At 46.8% G+C, this 23,535-nt stretch overlaps 3 protein-coding genes and 2 long non-coding RNA genes across 9 annotated transcripts; 3 read left to right on the top strand and 2 right to left on the bottom strand.

Moving 5' to 3' along the window:
- Positions 1-316: 316 nt before the first annotated feature.
- Positions 317-8,925, bottom strand: f2 (coagulation factor II (thrombin)). The gene is made up of 16 exons (XM_073462677.1): positions 8,905-8,925; positions 7,467-7,619; positions 6,284-6,364; positions 5,680-5,759; positions 5,514-5,538; positions 5,255-5,320; positions 4,997-5,105; positions 3,887-4,023; positions 3,497-3,790; positions 2,101-2,214; positions 1,889-2,015; positions 1,608-1,775; positions 1,350-1,523; positions 1,073-1,251; positions 867-937; positions 317-536 (listed from the first exon to the last, which is right to left on the bottom strand). The coding sequence occupies exons 2-16, from the start codon at positions 7,537-7,539 to the stop codon at positions 378-380; spliced, it is 1,857 nt and encodes a 618-aa protein (XP_073318778.1). The 5' UTR covers positions 7,540-7,619; positions 8,905-8,925; the 3' UTR covers positions 317-377.
- LOC140992369 (uncharacterized) lies at positions 2,512-2,956 on the top strand. Of its 2 annotated transcripts, XR_012178033.1 has the most exons (4): positions 2,512-2,601; positions 2,633-2,736; positions 2,801-2,831; positions 2,929-2,956. It is a non-coding gene; the product is annotated as an uncharacterized lncRNA (long non-coding RNA). The 2 variants fall into 2 exon arrangements; XR_012178032.1 differs by lacking the exon at positions 2,929-2,956 and having other exon boundaries at positions 2,801-2,873.
- Positions 3,227-3,569, top strand: LOC140992368 (uncharacterized). The gene is made up of 3 exons (XR_012178031.1): positions 3,227-3,285; positions 3,341-3,441; positions 3,473-3,569. It is a non-coding gene; the product is annotated as an uncharacterized lncRNA (long non-coding RNA).
- Positions 8,926-9,398: 473 nt separating the features above from the next.
- On the top strand, positions 9,399-15,221 carry fbxo3 (F-box protein 3). Of its 3 annotated transcripts, none has more exons than XM_073462678.1 (12): positions 9,399-9,974; positions 11,012-11,101; positions 11,404-11,567; positions 11,651-11,765; positions 11,851-12,055; positions 12,335-12,380; positions 12,687-12,771; positions 12,861-12,983; positions 13,106-13,221; positions 13,317-13,424; positions 13,547-13,629; positions 13,801-15,221. In XM_073462678.1, exons 1-12 carry the CDS (start codon positions 9,883-9,885, stop codon positions 13,945-13,947), a joined length of 1,374 nt encoding a protein of 457 aa, XP_073318779.1. In that variant the 5' UTR covers positions 9,399-9,882; the 3' UTR covers positions 13,948-15,221. The 3 variants fall into 3 exon arrangements, with proteins under 3 accessions (XP_073318779.1, XP_073318780.1, XP_073318781.1); XM_073462679.1 differs by having other exon boundaries at positions 9,806-9,974; positions 13,804-15,221; XM_073462680.1 differs by having other exon boundaries at positions 9,864-10,136.
- Positions 15,222-15,599: 378 nt separating this feature from the next.
- On the bottom strand, positions 15,600-23,535 carry LOC140992367 (uncharacterized). 2 transcript variants are annotated; one of them, XM_073462682.1, is made up of 3 exons: positions 23,415-23,535; positions 17,818-18,597; positions 15,600-16,962 (listed from the first exon to the last, which is right to left on the bottom strand). In XM_073462682.1, the coding sequence occupies exons 2-3, from the start codon at positions 18,587-18,589 to the stop codon at positions 16,553-16,555; spliced, it is 1,182 nt and encodes a 393-aa protein (XP_073318783.1). In that variant the 5' UTR covers positions 18,590-18,597; positions 23,415-23,535; the 3' UTR covers positions 15,600-16,552. The 2 variants fall into 2 exon arrangements, with proteins under 2 accessions (XP_073318783.1, XP_073318782.1); XM_073462681.1 differs by lacking the exon at positions 23,415-23,535 and having other exon boundaries at positions 17,818-18,772.

Below are 23,535 nucleotides of genomic sequence, written 5' to 3'. Positions count from 1 at the left end.
TTATGGTTCAGGTGCTGGTTCAGAGCCAGTGCCTAATCTGGAACCAGTTTGTATCTCTCCGCCGACACTTTGCTGGTCTAGAACAAAGAACCGCTTATGTCAGTGGCTGGGCCGGGGTTATCATGACGAAGGACCAACTAAACAGGTTTTAAAGGTTCACAAGTTGAACCAACTCTGAACCAGCACTGGCACCGGCCCAGAACCAGCACTTGGTTTGCTTCAGATGGAATGCAGGTTAAAGGAACTTCTGCACGGGTTTTGTTTATAGTCAATGATCACAACTGGGTTTATTTGTCACACACAACAAAACAGCCTGTTAGGACGTGAACAAACTTTATTAGCAACATCTTGCTTGACAGGCAGAACAGGAAGTGTGTTTAGTCGTCGCCATCGTCTTTTCCTGCGTTTGCGATAACTTTCCTCATCCACCTGCTCATCCTGAACACGTGAGTGTAGAAGCCGTACTTTCCATCCCGGTCGCAGCCTTCACCCCACGACACGATCCCCAGCTGATACCAGCGATTCTCTGCTGGGTACTGCACAGACAACATTTACAACACACATTATGAAGAAGTTCTTCTGTCAGACTTCACAGCCTCCGTTTGGAGGGTTTCTGGGCACAACCAGCTGGGAGGAGAACCCGGGTTGACCCAGAACTCACTTCTTGCTGGGGAGACAGGTCTGACCCTGCTTAGCCTGCTCCCACCATGACCTGACCCCGGACAAGCAGAAGAGGAGCCTCTGCTTATGTTTGCCCACATGAGGAGTTGAACTCGTTAACAAATACATTAATGAACAGTTTAATTAAACAGCGACATCACCAGTTATTACACGTTTGTTCACTGACTGTGATCAGTGATTCTGACCTTCATCACAAATGGTCCGCCGCTGTCTCCTTCGCAGGCGTCGCCACGTTTGGCATCTTCTGGTTTATAACCTGTGACGAACACAGTTTGGAGACTCATTAACAAGAGTTTACCGTCATGCTGACCATGAAATTACAACTCAGAACAACCACAAAGCCGTCTGGTTTACTTGTTTTCTCTTAAGTAAATAGAAATGAAAATGTTACCAGCGCAGAACATGTTGTCTGTGATCCTGACTGCTGTGGAGCTGCGGCAGATTTGCTCATCCACGATTGGTAGATGGATTTGCTGGAGGACTTTGGGTAAATTTCTTGCTGCTGGGTTCCAGGTTTCCTTCAGGTTCCCCCAGCCGGTCACTCGACCCTTAAAGCCTTCAGTCAGCATGCTGTGGGAGAAAACCTCCTTCAGACCACTCACAGAGCACATTCAGGAACTACAAGGTTTATCAACAGCTGACTCAGAAGATGTTTGTGTTCGTCTTACGTCCTGGCGATCTTCTTGCTGGGCAGGCAGACGGGAAAGATCTCATTTGTGAATGTGACCGGCCGTCTCATGTGCAGCAGAGCGATGTCACGGTTCAGATTTTCCTTCCAGTTGTACTTTGGGTGGACGATGATTTCATCGATTGCGACGATCTTCTCGATGCCACGCTCAAACCTGGACAGTGTCGTCAATATTCTCATCAGTCCTGTTCTAAGAAACGACTTTAGTCTGTTCACACATGCATTCAGGAAATCTTACTGGGCCCTGTCGTGTTTTCCCAGACGGACCAGGATGTCGCTGGTGGTGAAGTTCTTGTTCCAGGGCGGGTAGAGGATGCAGTGAGCTGCAGTGAGGATCCATTGATCACTGATCAGACTGGCTCCACACAGCAGCTCCTGAGGGGAGCGCTTGTAGAGCATCACCTGCCTGCAAACACAAACATCTTCACTTCATACAGCAACTTTCTATCATTCTACTGATGCTCTTGTTTGTATAATATGGTTACCATGGTTACAGGTTATTGTTTTCTTTGTGGTTACCATGGTGCAGAGGCCACCTCGGCGTCGTCGCCCCCAACGATACGACCTTCTCTATACGACTCCAGCAGCTCCTCCTCCTTCCTGTCCGTTTTGCTCAGCTTTTCAAACAAGGGCCGCTGTCCACACTCTGCGACACAAGCAGCCAGTTAATGAGTCGATAAACGGGTCGATGCACCGGTCGGCGCTGGATCACCTGCTGAAGGACTACTCACCCGCCTCTCCCTGTCCAAATGTGCGAGGATTGAAAAATATTTTCTTGGTCGGCCCCAAGACGGAGCGCTCCCTGCCTTCAGTCTCTGTGGTCATGTCATCAACCAACGAGTCCTCTGAGGGACAGACAGGTGGAGAGAGATGGACAGGTTCACACAGACAGGTGGAGAGAGATGGACAGGTGGAGAGAGAGAGACAGGTTCAGACAGACAGGTAGAGAAAGAGAGACAGGTGGAGAGAGACGGACAGATGCAGAGACAGACAGGTGCAGACAGACAGGTATATTCACCACACAGGTGCAGACAGACAGGTGTAGACAGACAGGTATATTCACCACACAGGTGCAGACAGACAGGTGTAGAGAGATGGACAGGTTCAGACAGACAGGTGGAGAGAGATGGACAGGTGGAGAGAGAGAGACAGGTTCAGACAGACAGGTAGAGAAAGAGAGACAGGTGGAGAGAGACGGACAGATGCAGAGACAGACAGGTGCAGACAGACAGGTATATTCACCACACAGGTGCAGACAGACAGGTGTAGACAGACAGGTATATTCACCACACAGGTGCAGACAGACAGGTGTAGACAGACAGGTATATTCACCACACAGGTGCAGACAGACAGGTGCAGACAGACAGGTGGAGAGAGAGAGACAGGTGGAGAGAGACAGACAGGTTCAGACAGACAGGTGGAGAGAGACAGGTATATTCACCACACAGGTGCAGACAGACAGGTGTTCTGTATATTCACCACACAGGTGCAGACAGACAGGTGCAGACAGACAGGTAAATTCACCACACAGGTGCAGACAGACAGGTGCAGACAGACAGGTATATTCACCACACAGCTGCAGACAGACAGGTGCAGACAGACAGGTGCAGACAGACAGGTATATTCACCACACAGGTGCAGACAGACAGGTGCAGACAGACAGGTATATTCACCACACAGCTGCAGACAGACAGGTGCAGACAGACAGGTGCAGACAGACAGGTATATTCACCACACAGGTGCAGACAGACAGGTGCAGACAGACAGGTATATTCACCACACAGCTGCAGACAGACAGGTGCAGACAGACAGGTGCAGACAGACAGGTATATTCACCACACAGGTGCAGACAGACAGGTGCAGACAGACAGGTATATTCACCACACAGGTGCAGACAGACAGGTGCAGACAGACAGGTATAGTCACCACACAGGTGCAGACAGACAGGTGTTCTGTATATCCACCACACAGGTGCAGACAGACAGGTGCAGACAGACAGGTATATTCACCACACAGCTGCAGACAGACAGGTGCAGACAGACAGCTGCAGACAGACAGGTGCAGACAGACAGGTATATTCACCACACAGGTGCAGACAGACAGGTGCAGACAGACAGGTATATTCACCACACAGCTGGAGGTCACAGTAGTCGACGGTCACGTTTCCGTTAACCTCCACGTAGCACCAGGGGCCTTCGGGGTCGTTGTCAGGGTTACGGCACTTGTTGCCGGGCAGGCTGACCTCGGGGATGAACTCTTTGCCTCGACTGAGGGCCGTTGCCGCCGGTGATGACCACAGCAGACAGGTGTGACCTCCCAGGGTCACGGCCAGGTCGCCGACGTAGTCTATACCGTAGTTTGGTAAACACTCGCCGGTTCTGACTGGTTCGGGGGCCACGGTGGTCGGGACGAAAGGCTCACCTGAGAAAGTGGGCGGGTTTTGTACGTGTATATTTACAATATGTCGTGTAGTTGTAGTACTTCAGTATGACGTTAGTAGTACTCGCAGATACTCACCACATTTGGGGACGCTGCATTTCTGCTTCGCAATCACCGGGTTTTTGGTGTAACACCAGGGTCCGTCCGCATGGTTGTCAGGGTTACGACAGAAGTTCTCGTGCAGGATGCTGTTCGGTTCTGACGCGTTAAACTCCCTGCAGACAGACAGACAGGTGGGCAGACAGACAGGTGAGCAGACAGACAGGTGAGCAGACAGGTGAGCAGACAGACAGGTGAGCAGACAGGTGTGCAGACAGACAGGTGAGCAGACAGGTGAGCAGACAGGTGAGCAGACAGACAGGTGAGCAGACAGGTGTGCAGACAGACAGGTGAGCAGACAGACAGGTGAGCAGAGACAGGTGAGCAGAGACAGGTGAGCAGACAGACAGGTGAGCAGACAGGTGTGCAGTCAGACAGGTGAACAGACAGACAGGTGAGCAGACAGACAGGTGAGCAGACAGACAGGTGAGAAGACAGACAGGTGAACAGACAGACAGGTGAGAAGACAGACAGGTGAACAGACAGACAGGTGAGCAGAGACAGGTGAGCAGAGACAGGTGAGCAGACAGACAGGTGAGAAGACAGACAGGTGAGCAGACAGACAGGTGAGCAGAGACAGGTGAGCAGACAGACAGGTGAGCAGACAGGTGAGCAGACAGACAGGTGAGCAGACAGACAGGTGAGCAGACAGGTGTGCAGACAGACAGGTGAGCAGACAGACAGGTGAGCAGACAGGTGTGCAGACAGACAGGTGAGCAGACAGGTGAGCAGACAGGTGAGCAGACAGGTGTGCAGACAGACAGGTGAGCAGACAGACAGGTGAACAGACAGGCAGGTGAGCACACAGACAGGTGTGCAGACAGACAGGTGAGAAGACAGACAGGTGAGCACACAGACAGGTGTGAAGACAGACAGGTGAGCAGACAGACAGGTGAACAGACAGACAGGTGTGCAGACAGACAGGTGAACAGACAGACAGGTGAGCAGAGACAGGTGAACAGACAGACAGGTGAGCAGAGACAGGTGAGCAGACAGACAGGTGAGCAGACAGGTGAGCAGAGTTAGTATAGTTAACATAGTTAGCTAGTTAAGATGTTAGTTAGTGAATACAGTTAGTTGGGTAGTTACCTTATTATGGGATGTGGGAAGCTGCTGCTCCAGTATTGACACTGGATGCCTGATTCTGTGATGTTGACGTTTCCTGCATAGTTTACTCCTGTACCAGCAATACACTGACCTGCACACACACACACACGCACACACACACACACACACACACACACACACACACACTCACACACACACACACACACACACTCACACTGTGTCAGTGGACATGTGTTTCTTATAAGATGAACTTTTTCACATTGTTCTGTTCATGTTTACCTTCTAAACACTGTCTGATGATGGCGATGTTATCTTGAGTTCTAGTCATCTGAGTTCCTTTACAGTCTGAGAGACAGACAGACAGACGGGTCAATAGATGTTTGTGTACTCAGGATTGTGTGTGTGTGTGTGTGTGTGTGTGTGTGTGTGTGTGTGTGTGTGTGTGGACTTTGTCCATGTTTGCAGCAAACATCTGATCAAACTTGACTTCACAGAAAACAGGGAGGATGAACCTGATCTTCTCTGCAGTCGTACTCACCCAGGTATTTGTTCCAGAAGGTCTCCTGTAGAGAGGAGAGAGAGTTTCCTGGTTAGATTGCAGTACTTCTACTTCTACTACTGCAGTAACTTGTACTTCTACTACTGCAGTACTTGTACTCAGATTATTGGACAGTAGAGTGAATGAAATCAGAACTGAGTCGTACTGTTTTGTCCGTCTGTTCAAACACCTCTCTGGCTTCTTCATGGTCACAGATTTCTTCCACACACTCTCGCTCCAGGTTCCCTGCACATTAATAATAATATTAATAATCATGATAATAATACACAATCATTAATCACATGAATTAAACACACTTATATTTGACTTAGAGGGAGGAATTACTCTTCAGTACTCATCACTTATTACTTTACATACAACTAGCTAGATGTAATTATGCATCATTTATAAGTTACATACATTTTTAATTAATTTTGTATTAATAATGAAAATCTACAAAGTAACTGAAGCTTTAAAAGAAATTTAGCAAAATAAAAAACACAATCTTTACCCCTGAAACATATGAAATACCAAAGTAAAGTACAAGAACCTCAAAATTGTACTTAAAAGTGAAGGATTTTAATAAAAGAGTGTCGACAACTGTCAGTGTCACATGATATATTGAAGGGGACTTCAAAGACTCAAATAATCATTGTTTTGTCAAACTTTTTGTCAAAAATTGCTTCATTTTAGAGGCCAGAAGCCGAAAAAGTAACACAAAGTACAAATAACACAACGCTGAGTAAAGAAGAGCGTCAGAGATAAGTCACCTGGTTTCACCTCCTCAAACAGCTGATTGGCTCGACGGTTCCTGACCAGCACCTGCGAGGCCACGTGGCTGTTGAGGAAAACTACAGACAGAAACATCTAGATCACCGTTTCCTGCAGGTTTCAAAGACGTTTTACGGTCTTTTAACAGCGCGTTTCTATTATTCTGTTCAAGTCAGCGAGGGCCGGCTAAATATTACAATCACCTCTCTGATTATTTTAAACAAGAACGGAACATTAAAACCGTCATGAAGGAACAATGAAGTTACCTGTCAGTAACAGCAGTAATATTGCTATTTAAAAATACTCTATTACTGTACAAGTAAAAGTCCTGCATAGAAAAAGTACAGCATCATCAGCAAAATGTTGTTAAATGTTACTTTGGTAAAAGTGAAGTCATCCATATGAACAGTACTCGAGTAAAAGTCTTAAAGTATCTGATGTTAAATGTACTCAAGTATTAAAAGTATCAGTAAAGTAACGTACATATACTGTATACTGTGAGTCAGCTGATTATTATTAGCTGATTATTTTACTCCACTACATTTGTCTGACAGCTTTAGTTACTAGTTACTTTTCAGATTACCTTCCTGTCCAGTGAAAACAACGTATATCCAGATGTGTTGATGTTGAATGTTTGTGATGAACTGACAGTGTTGTAAAAAGTACCCAGAAGTCATACTCAAGTAAAAGTCTTAACGTATCTGATGTTAAATGTACTCAAGTATCAAAAGTATCAGTAAAGTAACTGATCCATCCCTGGAAGTATAAAGTAGCAGAAAATGTTAATACTCAAGTACAAGTACCTCTAAGTTTTACTTGAGTAAATGTACTTAGTTACATTCCATCAGTGGTTTTAAGGTTTTTTCTGATGTTTTAAGAAAAGAGACGAAGCTGCAGTAACACTGATGCACAAAGTACTACACATTTACCAACAAATACTTTTATATATTTCTACATCTTAAACTTCTTTTGACTGATTTAATTTGATTCTGTGTACGGTGGCTGTAAAATACTTTGAGCTGCATATATTTGTACACAATGTATATCATTTTTAAGTACATTATTAACACTTTATACGACCAATCAAAACTATCGTCCAACTCCCTCCTGGTAGGAAGTACTTTAGACTACTTCTACTTCGACGACACCAGTAAAAAGAAGCATGTAGTAAGGTGGAGGTACCATGTTGTGCCAGGCAGCCGTGCAGCAGAAACAGCAGTAGAACAGCGGCTGGTTTAAATAATGGTTCCACCATGATCCAGACCTCCAAGCAGATCCTCAGAACCAGATCTAGCAGAGCCTCTCTTCAGTCTGCCTCAGTCTGTCTCTCTTTGTCTGTGCAGGGGATTATTGACCAAAGGGTCAAAGTATGAGTCGGCCTGATGAGTCGGACATGTTTAATGTGAATCCTCCACATGTTTACTTTGACTCAGCCAACAGCCTGCAGCTCTCTGATGTAGGACAAGTACACGTACACAACATGTACTGCTATTGTGTACTCTGAAACACCAGCCCACCGAAACACCAGTACAGTCCAAGTACGCTCCCTCATGGCAATGGCATTACCTGACGACAGTAGTGCCCCCAGCAGAACAACGCTCCCTGCCAAACCGCAAAACCTGACCTCCAAATTTCTCCAATCAAGCATCAGTGGGACTCACCAGAACAAGTCCAATCCACGGAGGCCCCAGTGTGGATTGATCTTAGCTCTGATCTGTCGGGGTATGGTATAGGACCTCTAGAGATGTCCTGTTGTGACTGGCACCACTGGATCGATTTGTGGGTTGCAAGATGGGCCAAAGACAAAGACCTGGTCTCTGATTTCCCCAGATCCTAATCTGATCAAGCATCATGGGAGTCCCCATCATGGATCGGACTTGGCTCTGGCCTGTCGAGGCATGGAAACAGGACATCTGGAGGTGTCCGAGGTGAGGCCAAAGTGTTGATCTGGCCTCTGAATTCCCCAGATCCCGATGTGATCAAGCATCTGTACGACGAGCTGGAACAAATCCAGTCCACGGAGGCCAGATATTGCAACCCATGGGACTCAAGGATCCACGGGCAACGCCCTGATGCCAGACACCACAGGACAGCCAGAGGCCAGTCTGATCCATGGTGAACCTCCATGGATCGGATCTGGATCACCCATGGACGCTTGCTTGATTGGGATTGGGGAATTCAAAGCCCAGGTTGATGCCTTGGCACCTCTGGTCTTTGGCTCCATCTCACAAGACGTGAGTTCGTACCTCGATGGGTCAGAGCCAACTCCAGACACAGGGGGACCTCTATTGTTCAGACTTGGTCCGGCATGTCCCCTGGATGTTCTTGCTCTTTGTCACGTTCCTCTAAATCAGCGATACATCTTGGGATTGGGGCTTGTACCCAGCTCCGATCAACGTATTGATAATCTAGCTGTCCCTTAGGCCTTTGGCTGCTTGGTACTTTTCAGTGTTTTATTAATGATATTGTATTAGTAGTTGTCTTCACTGATAAAAACAAACAAGGTGAATACACTTATACAAAAGACAATAATATAATAAATGCACAATAAAGTCAACAACACATCTCTACATATATAGACAGAGAAGTGCCTAAGCTGCCTATAATATCTAATATCTGCCTTTAGATGTTGATACTCTGCTCCTTCCTGGTTGTACCTGATGGTGGCGCCAGAGGGAATGACAATGGGTCTGTTTCCTGTTTTGTGGCCTCACAATAACACTGAAGAAATGTGACAGTCAGAGCATCTCTGTGACTGATCGGCAGTGACCGTATGAACTTTTGTTCTTCAGCTGTTTGTAAAGACGTCAGCTGTGTAAACGACCAGCTGCTGGGGTCAAAGGTCGGGTTAACATCAGGGTTCAGATCTTGTCCCCTCTCCTCCGCCCACACCTGGAAAACTGTTCAAACAACATGAAGTGAATCAAATAAAGTAAAAGGTAAACTGCAGTTAAACACCCGCTGAAGTCCCTTTGAGTCTCCACTGATTCTGTCTGACTCAGCACAGCGCAGAGCAAATATTTGCTCTCAGATACGGAGGTGAAAGTCTGTCGGCAGGGTTCGATCAGGTACGAGACACAAACACGCTGCCTGTAGTGGAAGAAGTTTTACATGAAGACAGAAGTGAGCCGACCTCTCACAGTGAGAGGGTTCGACTCCCTGATGAGAACACAAAGGTTTCTTCGCGCTCAGGTTCGGCCTGGAACAAGACGTTACCTCACAGCTGACAGGCCGAGACGCTCAAGAGCCGCCGAAACAAAACAAAATGGTGTTTGTGTCGGGAATTTTATAAAACGCTGCAGTCGTACAGTGAGACGGGTCTTTGAAATCTTCACAAAACAACCACAGAGACACAAATATATAAATATAATATTTATTTTGAATTGCACATCCTGTCACGTCTGAGATGTTGACCTTGTAGTTGTGCAGTCTGGTCCCCTGGCAGCCTGCAGAGGGCGCAGTGAGCCTGGTGCTGAGAGTGTATTTGTCAGTGTGTTGCTGCTGCTCGCCGCCCCGCGCACCGCAGGGGGCGCTGCTCCGCTCTCGCGTTGTTTAGCAGACGCCATTAAAAGCCGCAGAAGAAGACGCGGCGCTAACAATGGCAGCTGCCACGGAGTTGCGGATGGACCAGCTCCCCTCAGACCCGCTGCTGCACGTCTTATCCTTCCTGGGCTTCAGGGACCTGATCCAGTATGTATCTGAGAGCCGGTCCGCCCTCAGCACCGAGCTCACACCGACAGGAAACAGCGTCTGTTTGTTAAAGAGCGGGAGTAAACACGCTGCAGCGGGCTAGCGGCTGCTGCTAAGCTAACAGGCGGCTAACAACAACACGAACAAACGGCAGCAGTGAAAGTGAGCGACAGACAGGCAGCAGGGACCGGTCCCGGTAATGATCCGGGACGTGATGAAGTTACTGTCAGTGTAGTGTTGGCACGCTAGCGTCTGTCGGCTAACGGGACGTTCACTCCGTCACAAGCTAGCAGCTCGTTAGCCTAGCATCTCAGCTAGCTGTCTGTTTAGTGCCAGTTCCGACCAGAGAGGCAGAAAGAGACGCTGGTGATGTTTCCGGACAGGAACAGGCTCAAACACACAGCAGCTGTCATGTAGCATCGAGCTAACACGGAGGTCACACACAGCTGCAGTGCAGTTAGCATCATGCTAACAGCTGCTAACTGTTTGTTTACGTTTGTTAGCGCGCGGTGGACATGAACATCGTTACATTTCATCAAGTAACGTTACATCAGACTGGACTTTAATCACTGATGAGGAAGTTTTCACATCATGTGAAGTAAAACAAGTACTGAAGTACTACAAACATGCAGTTATATAGAAGTACTTGAGTAAATGTACTGATTAATAGTTTTAGTGATAAAAGAGAACATACCAGATTATTATTATTATTATTATCATTATTACATCATATGATTATTATTGTTTTACAATGATGTGGAACAGAGGAAAGCACAATATTATTTATATACATATATAATGTATAAAATATAAATGTTTGGCTTTGAATGATTATTTAATAATCAAAATATCTGCTGATCACTTTCCTGTTGATCAGCTAATCAGTCGAGTTTCATGTTTATCTGTCAGGTTTAGTGAACGAGGACTGTTTCGTCCAAAGTCTTGAGTTTGTTCGGATCAGAAACAGGCTGAGGATGTTTGTGATGTGTCAGTGCGTCTGTCGTCACATGTGCTGATTAACGTCCGTCTCTCTCCAGTTGTAGTTTTGTGAGCCGGAGGTTGAACGAGTTGTCCAAACACAACCCGCTGTGGAAAACACTCTGCTCCAAACACTGGCTGCTCACAGAGTGAGTACTGTTCACTGTGCTTTGACTAAAGGGACAGTTCAACATTGTGAAGAACACACTTCTTCTCTTTGAAACTCTCCGAGCTGGAGTCAGGATGAATTTAGCTTAGCTTAGCATGAAGACTGAAGGCTGTTTGATCAACAAGACTATAAAGAGACACAAGACGACTACAAAATGTCTGATTTCATCACGTTTCCATCGTTTGACCTTTGAATGACAAAGTCATCTTGTTGTGTGACCGGTGAATTAGCTTTACCTGTGTGTGTGTGTGTGTGTGTGTGTGTGTGTGTGTGTGTGTTCAGTGCGGACCGGCTGCAGAGCGGTGTGTCCTGGTACTGTCTGTTCAAACAGTACTACAGAGACCTGGGCCGCTACATGCAGTACTACCCGGTGCTGAAGAGAGCCTGGGAGCAGCTGAAGAGCTTCCTGCAGCAGAGGTGTCCTCGCATGATCGCCTCGCTCAAAGGTGACGTCACTCGGCAGTGACCACAGACGTCCTCCAGCTGTTGAGTCCTGCGTCTTCACTGTAATGTTTGTGTTCCTCATCAGAGGGCGCCACAGAGGTGGAGCTGAATGACATCGAGGCTCAGATCGGCTGCAGACTTCCAGACGACTACCGCTGCTCGTACCGCATCCACAACGGACAGAAACTGGTGATCCCCGGGTCGGTACCAGTCCGATGAGTCTCCTCCAGTCTGTCTGTCTGTCTCTCGGTCTAACTGTCTGTCTGTCTGTCTGTCTGTCGGCAGGCTGATGGGCAGCATGTCCCTGTCGAACCACTACCGGTCGGAGGTGCTGCTGGACGTGGAGACGGCGGCTGGAGGTTTCCAGCAGAGGAAGGGGATGAGACGCTGCCTCCCGCTCACCTTCTGCTTCCACACCGGGCTCAGCCAGTACATGGCTCTGGAGCCGGCGGAGGGGCGCCGGATGTTCGAGAGCTTCTACCCCTGCCCCGTACGTAAACTTCCTGTTCTTTCAAAATAAACCTCACAAAGAGTGCTGAGAGAAAAACATGTTGAAAAATTTAGACCAACTAATTAGTGATGAATTTCCCTCAGAGAAGAAGTAAAAAAGAAAGGTTTCAGTCGAACAACGTCTCTGCAGCAGCTCAGTGGACAAATGGTTTAACAACAAGAGACTCAAACGACAAAGAAGTTTTGTGGCAGAATATGAAATAAATATAATAAATATAAGTGGAGTGCATTAAAACATATGACTGTCTTTGTGTTTCAGGATCAGACGGCTCAGGATCCTTCAGCTATCGACATGTTCATCACAGGTCCGTTCAGTCATCATTCAGATGTTTTTAGATTTAGATTTTAACTTCCTGAAGATTAAACTTCCATAAATATGAGAGCAGACCTGAAGTTTCCTTCAGTCTCACAGTGATCCAGTGATAGTTGTCTGTACACCCACGAGCTCACTGCTAACAGCTGATTTGGCTATCTGACAACATGTGAACAAATTCTGACTAAAAACCATCTCAAGTTGTAGCTGCGTGACTCCACAACAACATCACACTTCCTGTTTACATCCGTCAGACAGAAGGACGGTGAAGGATAATAAGTTTCCTGTGTGCGTTCAGGTTCCTGTTTCTTAGAGTGGTTCACGACGTACGTCCACAACGTCGTCACAGGAGAGTATCCCATCATCAGAGACCAGATCTTCAGGTAGAAATGCATGTGAACAGGTACCAGCTCTTTAGTCTGTGCCTTGTAAACGATCGTCTAACGGCCGACATGTTCATGACTGTCTGCAGGTATGTGCACGATAAAGGTTGCGTGGCGACCACCGGTGACATCACCGTCTCCGTTTCTACCTCCTTCCTGCCAGAGCTGTCCTCCGTCCATCCACCGCACTTCTTCTTCACCTACCGCATCAGGTACGGCCGGGCGACGCGCTCTTCAAATAACATCCACCTCATTTTTGTTCCGCGGGAGGAAGTTGGGACCCGTCGTCCATCTTTATATGCGTCTCACAGTGAGGCTCCTCGTGTGTTTTCAGGATAGAGATGTCGAGCGGCGCCTCGCCTGAAGCTGCCTGTCAGCTCGACAGCCGCTACTGGAAAATCACCACCTCCGACGGCAACGTGGAGGAAGTTCAGGGTCCGGGCGTGGTCGGTACGCTGCTCGCATCGCATCACATGACCACCTGAACAGATCCACTGAGGTCGGCTGATACCACCTGCTCAATCTGTGTGTGTGTGTGTGTGCAGGAGAGTTTCCGGTCATGACGCCTGGAAAAGTGCACGAGTACGCCAGCTGCACCACCTTCTCCACCCCGTCAGAGTACATGGAGGGCCACTACACCTTCCACAGACTGGGTGAGCAGCCTTGATGATGTAATGTTCAGATTAATATGTACAGTCACGATGAGTCTTTAATAAAAGCTGTGCAGAGGTTCAGCTCGGTGACGCTCAGTCTCATGTCGTCGTGTCTCTTGTAGCCAATAAAGAGGAAGTTTTCCACGTGGCGATCCCTCGCTTCCACATGGTGTGTCCTCCCTTCAGAGAGCCGGTGGTCCGGACGGTAAAGACCACAGTTACACTACGACACGACTGTTGCTGCTTCATGTGTTTAACTTCTGCAGATGTTGTTTCCTAAATGAATCGGTCCTTTCATCGAACAATGAAAACCAGATTGTGTATTTCTGTTCCTGCATGAAGAGAGGTGATGAAACGATGTCTGGTGTCTCTACAGCAGAAGGCATCGACCAGTTACACCACTCGCTTTGACGACCACGACGATGACGGCGAGTACTGCGACGGAGACGGCGACGACTTCGGCGACCTGAGAGGAATCAACATGGCTGCCTTGGAGGGAGCGTGGTGCCCTCGACACATCTGACCTCCGACCCCGACACCCCCACTGCAGCGTCGTCAAGGAAACCAGACGGACTGTCAGTTATCCAGGTCTGATCGATGATTGACGGACAGCGTGGGGGTTCTGGGGCAGGTAGTACCAACCGGAGCCACACGGGACAGAATCGCGTCGACTTCCAGCCGTCAGTCAAACGAAAGAAAAATGTGAACGAAGTTTTATAGAAAATATTTTTTGTTTGTTTAAACTTCTCTTGTTACGATATGAAACTGTTGGATGAGCTCGGACAGCGACGGCGACGTCGTCTCCTCGGCTGAAAGGATTATCGATACTGCGTTGCTGCGACTTTCAGTGTAGATGTAGAGAAAGCCGAGTTGAGTCGACTCGTGGGCCAATCGGGAGCGGTCCTCATGAAAACATGGGTATTTTCTGGTAGAGGTTAAGACTTGCAGTGGGTCTCTCAGAGCCGGGTCTCTCCGTCAGAAGGTTCTGGGTTCTTTAAACGATCTTATATATCTTTTCTACTGCAGGAACCAAACAAGCCTCACGCAGCCTGAACTCTGCAGAACTTACAGGCTGTTTGCTGGTGTCGTCCTCCATGTTGAGTCTTCTCCTGCAGACTACAGGCAGTCAAGCTTGTGTTGGCCATCTGCAGCCTGAGACGACAGCAGACGCTCGCTGCTCAGAGTACTTTAAATTAAACACAATCATGTGATCCAGGTGTTTAGTCGTGCTAATGGCTAACGTGAGAGCGGCTAACGTGAGAGCGGCTAACGTGGACGGAAACATTTCAACAAGTTTCAAAATATTTCAGATCAAATTGTGTGAAGACGTTCATGAATCTTTCATGTAGCGCCATCATCAGGTCAAAGTGTTGATCTGTCCAATTCTTGTGTTTATGACAGAGTTCCTGCAAAACTGATGACTCTGACAGCTAATTAGCAGTTAGCATGCCAGCATGTTAAATGAAGATGTCAGACTGGGATAGTGTTTGTGATTGTCATGTTGGTGACAGCAGCTTCAGAGACGCGTCGTTACTTTAACTTCCTGCAGTGGAAAAGAGTTGAACAGCTGAGTTTTCTTCTGATTTATAAATCATGTCAAGTCTTTAATCGCGCAGAGCTTTTTGTTGAACGGCAGGCAGAGTGTGATTTGTCTAGAACAAACTGGGCTTTTATTTTGGCGGGAGGAAGCGGGAGAGTGTGTCGTGCTTCACTTTGTTTTCTGAAACTTGTGTCGCTCTCTGATGTGACTGGTGGGTTTGTTTTGTATGTTTTGGCTAAATAAACAACAAACACAGAGACTGTTTACTGTCACGTGATCGGGCTGATGATGTCATCTTCACTGCAGGAGGCAGGTACACACACACACACACACACACACACACACACTCTTTACTGATGTGAAGTGTGTGTGATGTTGTTTTATCTGCACTTCAGAGTGAGTTGGCACTAATGTGTGCAGTCGTCCTGTTCTGTTCATTTCACAACAGTAAACAAAGTGCAGATACAAGAACTCAGATAAGAAATGACCCATTTGAAAAACCAATACAAATAAAACCAGAACCTGTTTAATAAAAACTCCATTTTTAGTTAGAACGACATTATTTAACTGTTCAGTGGTGTTTGTGTGATCCTACAGACCAACAAACAAACAAACAACAAACAACATAACCTGCTTGTACTGTAAACATTATGTTGGTTAACTGAGGCCCAACAGAACACCAGCTACAAGATAAGTTCGTCTCATTGTCCTGACATCAAACGTTAACATTAGCTGGTTTATTACAAGTTCTGTATCGAAGGCAACTGGACTCTGGATGAAGTCAGAACTTCATCATCCAACTGTCGTCTTTTTAGATTTTGTTATGAAAAGTGTGAGCAGACGTGGTCGTGGATCCTCACTGGACGCTGCTGCTTCTTCTGGGGTTTTCTCCCTCATCACATTGTGTTCACAGCGACAGATGATCCTGATCCTCCTCCTTCTCCTCCTCCTCCTTCTTCTCCTCCTCGGCATGTGCAGCAAACTCGATCCCAAACTTTAAGGCAGACGAGTTAAGAGATAAAAATACTCTCTCATGGAAGCAGATTAAAAAAGGAACGAGACTTTCTCCTCGTGAGCGTCACTTCTCAGTGGACACTCGTTAAAACAAGTTGATCAGTAATAATCAATGTTTTCTGCCTTTTAAAACTTTTGCATGTTTCATAACATTTGTTCTCCTACAGTTGTTCTGTTGTATTTGACTTTTCTGCCTGAAAACCTTCTGGCCTGCAGGTGTCTCCAGTGATCACCTGAAGAAATGAACACGCTCAATATTTTAAAAACACCTGAAAACTTTAATAACCTGCAACATACGTACGACTACAGAAAGCAGCAATCGCTCGTAAAGTTCAGGGATGAGAAGTCCTGTGTTTGTAACGTGTGAAGAGTTTGAGAGGAAGCGTCAGTCACGGGAGGAAGTTCTCAAGACATTTAACACAATAAAAGCATCTTCGAAACAATCAAACATTCAGAGTATTAAAAAAGAGCTTTATTCACTGTCGAGTCGCTGCTGTTCAACAACTGTAACATTTTAACTGTAAACTGGTTTTCATCATAAATCACAGTAACGTGGAAACAGACGGAGTCTTCGTCAGTCATCATCCTCTTCATCCTCCTCCTTTATCACCACCGATGCTCTCCTCCTCTTCCTCCCCACTCTCCTCTCCTCTCCCTCCTCCTCGTTCTCCTCCTCCTCCTCTCCCTCCCCTACTCCTCCTCCACCACCACCACCACCTCCTCCTCCTCCACCTCCTGCTCCTCGTGCTCCTCCCTCTCCCCCCTCCTCCTCCTCCCGGGCGTTGCAGCGGCTGCAGTGCCTCCTGAAGCCTCCCAGGAAGTGCGACCTGAAGCAGCAGAAGGGGCAGGCGTAGCGTCCGGGCCGGTGGGCGGCGCTGACGTGCTGCTGCAGCCGGCTGGGGAGGAAGAAGGAGCGTTTGCAGTCCTTACAGCTGTACGGACGCTCCACGTCGTGGCAACGCACCACGTGACTGATGGCAAAACCTGCAAGGACGCACACAGGGAGGCGTTAACCCACAGGTACAACTCCAGTGACTTATAGGCAGCAGGAAGACGAGTCGGACAGAAGCATGTAGATAAACCTGCTGGCTTACAGCACGAGGGATTTATTTATATATGTACATGTGTGTATATATGTGTATAAATATATATATACTAAATATATAGTATTTTGTATTTTGGGTTGTTGGCAACTTTATACTTTGTTAAACTGACAAAAAAAGTTTAAACTTAATATCAATAGTAACACACAAGAACAGGTTTGTAATTAGGTTGTAACTTTAAAAATATGAAGATCTGCTTCTTGTTTCGTATTTACTTAAAGCCCCATTACAATGTGTGACGAGTTATTTATTAATGCAACATTTCCAGGCCTGAAAAACAGAACTGTGTTCAAACAACAAAACAACCAACAAAACAACCAACCAACAAAACAACCAACAAGACAAACAACCAACAAAACAACCAACAAAACAACCAACAAGACAAACAACCAATAAAACAACCAACAAAACAACCAACAAAACAAACAACCAACAAAACAACCAACCAACAAAACAACCTGCTGGCTTACATTACGAGGGATTTATTTATATATGTGTGTGTATATATGTGTATAAATATATATATACTATATATATAGTATTTTGTATTTTGGGTTGTTGGCAACTTTATAGTTTGTTAAACCGACAAAAAGAGTTTAAACTTAATATCAATAGTAACACACAAGAACAGGTTTGTAATTAGGTTGTAAACAAACAACCAACAAGACATTCGTCATCATTTTCTGAACCAAACAACTCATCGGTTCATCGCCAGTGAAACTTAGTGACTCGGTACCTTTGAGTTTGGTCTTCCAGCCACAGATCAGACAAACGAAGCGGTTGGAGATGAAGCGGACCACCTTGGCCGTGGCCTCCATTTCCTCCTTCAGCAGCTCGGCGCTCAGCCCGGCCACCTCCTCCTCCTCCGCCCCGCTGCTCGCCGTCTGCTTGGCGGCGGCGGCGTCCCGTTTGATGGCCTGTGCGGCGTACGCTTTGGGGATGTCGTGTTTCCGCACCACGTGGTTGATGCCCAGACCTTTCAGCTTGTTCTTCCAGCCGCAGATCAGACAGTGGTACCCGGCGCCATCGAACATCAGCACGCTCTCATCGCCTTCGACGTCTCCTTTGACTGACTCCGGCCTCTGGGGGGCGCCGTCTTCCTCGTGTACCTCCGCTTCCTCCTCCTCCTCGGCCTCGCTGCTCCTCTTTCTTTTCCGAGCGTCTTTCTCCTCCTCCTCCTCCTCCCCCTTCTCGCTGCCGTCGTCGGCTCCTCCCCCGCCCTCCCTCTCGTCGGTGCAGTGTCTGGAGATGATGTGTTTGTACAGTTTGGTGAAGTCTCGGCTGGTGTAGAAGCAGTCGGAGCAGTGGAACAGCCGGGCCGTGCTCTGGTACATCACGATGTTGCCGAGGCGACCGACCGCCACGGCGTCCAGGCAGGTAGGGTGAGAGGCCGCCATGTGGGACAGCTGGTGGGCGTGACTCTTGGAGTAATGGCCGCAGAGAGGGCACTGAAGGTGAGCCGCCACGCCACCACCCGCTTCACCACGAGTCTGGATGAGGACGGACATGGCTGCTTCTGCAGAGGCGGGACAGAGACGGAGAAAGTTAAACGCATTCAAAAAACAACAAACATCTGTTTTCATACGCCTGTACATCGATCTTTATTTGTACAGCGCCAATTCACAACACGAGTCGTCTCAGGACACTTTACAGACCGAGCAGGTCTGAAACAAACTGCTTGATTCATTAACTTACAGAGACCCAACGTGAGCAGCGCCTGGTGACAGTGGAGAGAAAAAACTGCCATTAACAGGAAGAAACCTGGAGCAGAACCGGACTCAGTGGCGTCTGCCTCGACCGGCTGGGGTGAGAGAGACGGCTCTGAGACAACTACTGGATGTCTTTGTACAACCGTTTGATTATTAACACGTGCTGCATCTTTATGGCCTTAAAAATGCATCATTACATATTTAATTTTGGACTTGAAGCTCGATTCACAACGGCATGTCTGCTCATTCCAGTCCGATCTAAACACGGCCAGTAACTCGAGGAAGATCAGTGTGGTCAAATTTTATATACATATAAAAAAACAATGTAATCGTTTCCCAAATTCACAGCCTGAGTTTATCTGATGAAACAATCTGCTTTTGTTGGCATTTTAAAGGAGACGACCAACAAACCTGCTGGACGATATTTCCGCCTGACGTTGGTCCATCACAGACCCGTAACGACGTCTATGTCGCCTGATATGCAACAATATGAAAACATTGTATTAGTAATTTATAATTATTACGTTCTCAGTGAAGTTTACTAATTATCTTTGTTATTACTGTTTGATGAAAACATTTGATGGATCATTAAAGAAGAATGTGTTCATCGGCCGATATGTTGACGTCAGCATATCAATAAACTCGTGTTCAGCCTCTCAAACACTTTGTAAATGTTTATATAACCACAATAACAACAAGTGTCAGTCGCTATTATGACAAAGTTGTTCCAGGAAATGATGACGGAGCTCACAGATGTGGGCAACAACCTTTATGAAAGGACAAACGTGTCGATGCCTCGTGCGAACGTGACGCTGACTGACTGTTTCTGAAGTTTTTTCAGATACCAGATCATCTAATGTATCTGAATACACTTGATTCTCTATTTATCCATAAATATACAATGACGGACATTTGAAGCATCAATACAAGCTTCATACTTTTATTTATTTGTTGCTATTATTATTATTATTATTCGATTCTTTTACTGTGAAACATTTGCAGTAGAAATGAGTTTCAGAATGAAGTTTAAACATCACTAATGAGTCCGTTTGTCTGTGAAAATACATTTATTGAAGCAGATTGTCATAAAACATCATTACAGCGAGAAAACAGAACCAGCGACTGACTTGGATCTTCTGATGGTGATAAAGAAAAAGTCTGTTCTTCTTTTGATAACACAGCAAAGAGAGAAAGTCAAACGCTTTCTCTTTTTATTTGTGTTGGTACAGAAAACTGAAGATGTGATAAATAAACATCTGTGACGTTAAAAACATGATTCAACATCTGTTGTTTCGACACTATCGACTGTGGATATCGTATCATTTTAAACTAAATCCACAAATACAATCAGGTTTATTAGTGTTGAGCAGAAACGTGACTCAAGTCATCTGATCCAAGTCTGACAAAAGTCCAAACTCATTTCGTCTTCTTCAAGTCCTGAGCAGAGACGAGACATCAGTAGCTGTCTAACGATGTCATTGGCTGATTTTTCTAGCCTGTTTAAAAAGTTTGACCATGAATTGTGTTTTCAATATTGATATTCTGTGAAAAGCCATCAAACAAAAAAGAAATAACTTTATAAAAGCTGATTTATTTCTTAATTTCTTCTGAGTAAAATTCATTTCCTCCTCAGTGAAACATCGACAGACTACAAAAATAAACATACGAGTCTCAAGTCTTCAACACGGTGACTGCAGTCGACTCGAGGCCTCATCTCTGGTGTTCAAAGTGCAACATGCAGGGACTGTCCAGAGGACGCAGCAGAGTAACCGCTAACTGCAGCTGCCATTAGCTAGTTAGCTGTGCAGTTAGCAATCCAGACTGGGAGCTTAGAGTGGTGTTACAAGACAGCACAGGCCAGAGCTAACTGGTTAGCATGCTAACAGACGACTTTGACATAATGAACATAATAAACACAGATAATTACAGTTAATCTTAAATGTTTAAACCAGGAAGTCGTCTGGTTCTCCACTCATCATCAGGCTCAGTCATCATCTCCTCCTGATGATATAAAGTCAGGCTCAGTCATCATCTCCTCCTGATGATATAAAGTCAGGCTCAGCCATCATCTCCTCCTGATGATATAAAGTCAGGCTCAGCCATCATCTCCTCCTGATGATATAAAGTCAGGCTCAGCCATCATCTCCTCCTGATGATATAAAGTCAGGCTCAGCCATCATCTCCTCCTGATGATATAAAGTCAGGCTCAGCCATCATCTCCTCCTGATGATATAAAGTCAGGCTCAGTCATCGTCTCCTCCTGATGATATAAAGTCAGGAGGAGATGATGGTGAACTGTTCCTGATTCAGCCTCCTCCTCATCATCAAGAACAAGTTTATTGTCTTAATCGTCTTCCTCCTCTTTGGCTGCTTCGTCTCTGTCGTCCTGACTCCTCTCGGAGTTTGGCGAGCGCCTTCCGCCCGGCGGCGCAGGGTTGTCCCTCCCTGAAGCAGCCGATGAGGTCGTCTTCGCTGCCGTCAGGTTTCACCGACAGTCCACAGACTTTAAAAGATTTTCTGATTAGTTCCACATCCAGTTTGTCCCAGGCCGCGACCACCCAGTCCACCAGCAGGCGGTGGGCGGGGACCTTTAAGTATCCTCTGGCTGTGTATTCCTTATCGGCGTCCCCCGCCACCCACTGATCGTAGGCGTCCTGCAGGCTCTGCTTGAAAGGCTGGTTCCACATCACGTCAGCAGCCTGGATGTATCTGGGGCAGCCCCCTGGGATCAGCGCTGCTGTGATGTTGTAGCCACGTTTCAGTTCAGCTTTGGTGGCGTCGCTGATGTGGCTGCGGTACAAGTCCCACACCAGGAGCTGCGGTGACTTTGTTTTTCCCACCACGTACTGCAGCCAATCACCGGTGAGAACATCGTTCATCAAACCGTTCACAGATGAGACGATGACGGCGTCGGACGTCCGCTGCTGCAGCGTCTTCACCTCATCAGCTGCTCCTCTGAAGACGATGAAGGGCTCCAGTTTGGTGCCGTCGGCCTTGGCGGCGAGGACGGCGGTGAAGTGGCTCTGCTTGGGTCCCTCCCCCTTCGGAGCGTCACTTTTCTCACCTGCCGTGTCACCTGGCGTCACGATGTCGAACCAAACTGCAGTCTCGTCCATCGCGATGATGTTTTTCTCTCGGATCCTTTTGGCACTGATGGTCTTCCCGACGTCGGCAACAAAGTTAACGAGTTTGTTTGTGAGCTGATCGGGCTGTTTCTGGGTCGAGGGGGCGGGATCTCTCTGAGTGAGCGGGTTACGCTGGAGGAATCTTTGTAGCCAGCCGGTGCTCGCCACAAACGTCTTGCCCCCGTCGCTCACTGAAGGGTAGAGCTCCAGCGCTTTCTTCTTGATCATGTTTCGTGACACTCTGTTCTGTTTTTGCCGCATTGAGTTGATCCACTCCGAGAGCTTCCTCTCCAGCTCCACGCTGACTTTCTTCCTCCCTCCTCCGGTGAGCCTCGCTCTCCCTCTGTCCGCCAGCAGCAGCTCCTCCTTCTGTTTCCTCCAGTATCGGATTCTTTTGGAGTCGATGTTAAAGTGCCTCGCTGTTTTCTCTCCGGAGTTTTGCTCCGCGTACTGCAAAACTCTCTCTTTGAACTCAAAATCAAATTTCCGCCTGGGTGCCATGATCCTCGAGTTCACCTTCAACTGTGAGCAGGAAAATTCAGAGACTTGCACGCTCGCGTATGCTGCTTCAAATGTGGCTATCGCTATGTCGTGGCAGCCGCCGTGACTGAAAAAGGACAATAACACTTTGGATGAGAAACCCAGAACAACACAGTGGAAAACAACATTTAGTCAATTGTACATTGTGTGGAAATGTACATTAAACTCAGACACTCTGGGAATAAACTGCACAAGGTCACTTTTAAATACTGGTGGATTCTGGAGACTGGTGCTTTAGTTTGTTCCATCTTATCTATGTTTTGTTTTTATTCTTAATATTTACTCCTGCACATTAACTGTGTAATTCTGTTCATGTGACAAATAAAGATCCTTGAATCTTTGAGTTTATTCAAGAAAATACAGTATCACTAAAACAGTATTTCTGGCCATGAAGAGTGGTGCGAGCATTTATCTCTACTTTCAGATATTTTATAGACTAAGTGGTTGTTTGAAAAATAAAATATAATGATAGTCTTTGTTAGTAACAGCCCTTCTTTGGATATTGAGACTGTTACCTGAACTTTATTTCTTACGTAAGCTTTATTTTCAGCTTCTGTTAATCCAAGAAAAAACGTTACACCAGACTCCATTTATATTTCCGCAATTTTAACGAACACAATTAAATAGTGAAGACTTTAGGACTCGTTCAGAGCGGAGACTCATCTCTACATAAAGTCCACCGTATAACTGATTGTTCTGCTATCGCAGTAATGTAATACCAGTTCAGACGCCCGGCTGCGACCCGCGCTTTGAAACAAGGGACGAGCGGATCGAAGCTAACACGCTAACTCACAGGCTAACGCGCTTAAAACACAATTAAATGGTGTAAAGTCAGCGAACCTGCCTCCGCAGCCGGGGGTGTTTATGTGTTTTAAGGCTCCTCAGCCTGAACAGGCGGGTCAAAAACTCCGCAGATGAATTTAAACTTTATTAAATCATCGCGTTTGAACGGAACTCACCGACCAGCTCCGGCCCGCTCGGCCACCGACGCTCACTTCCTGTTTACCTCCGGCACAGCCAACCCGCTCGCTTCAGCCGCCTGGCGCCTGACCAATCACAACAATTCCGCTAACCAAGCTC

The sequence above is a fragment of the Pagrus major genome, chromosome 24, assembly GCF_040436345.1.
Source record: "Pagrus major chromosome 24, Pma_NU_1.0".
In the NCBI taxonomy this organism is placed as follows: Eukaryota; Metazoa; Chordata; class Actinopteri; order Spariformes; family Sparidae; genus Pagrus; species Pagrus major.
Note: the sequence above shows the minus strand (reverse complement) of the source record. Positions and strands in the feature narration are given on the sequence as shown.

Coding starts and splice junctions, on each gene's coding strand:
- f2 (XM_073462677.1), bottom strand. CDS start 7,539: ATGGTGGAACCATTATTTAAACCAGCCGCTGTTCTACTGCTGTTTCTG. Junction 5,760..6,283: donor GTTTGAGGAGGTGAAACCAG/GTGACTTATCTC, acceptor ATTAATGTGCAG/GGAACCTGGAGCGAGAGTGT. Junction 4,024..4,996: donor TTCCCACATCCCATAATAAG/GTAACTACCCAA, acceptor GTCTGTCTGCAG/GGAGTTTAACGCGTCAGAAC.
- fbxo3 (XM_073462678.1), top strand. CDS start 9,883: ATGGCAGCTGCCACGGAGTTGCGGATGGACCAGCTCCCCTCAGACCCG. Junction 11,568..11,650: donor CATGATCGCCTCGCTCAAAG/GTGACGTCACTC, acceptor GTTCCTCATCAG/AGGGCGCCACAGAGGTGGAG. Junction 12,984..13,105: donor TTCTTCACCTACCGCATCAG/GTACGGCCGGGC, acceptor GTGTGTTTTCAG/GATAGAGATGTCGAGCGGCG.
- LOC140992367 (XM_073462681.1), bottom strand. CDS start 18,676: ATGTACAGGCGTATGAAAACAGATGTTTGTTGTTTTTTGAATGCGTTT. Junction 16,963..17,817: donor CTGGAAGACCAAACTCAAAG/GTACCGAGTCAC, acceptor GCGTCCTTGCAG/GTTTTGCCATCAGTCACGTG.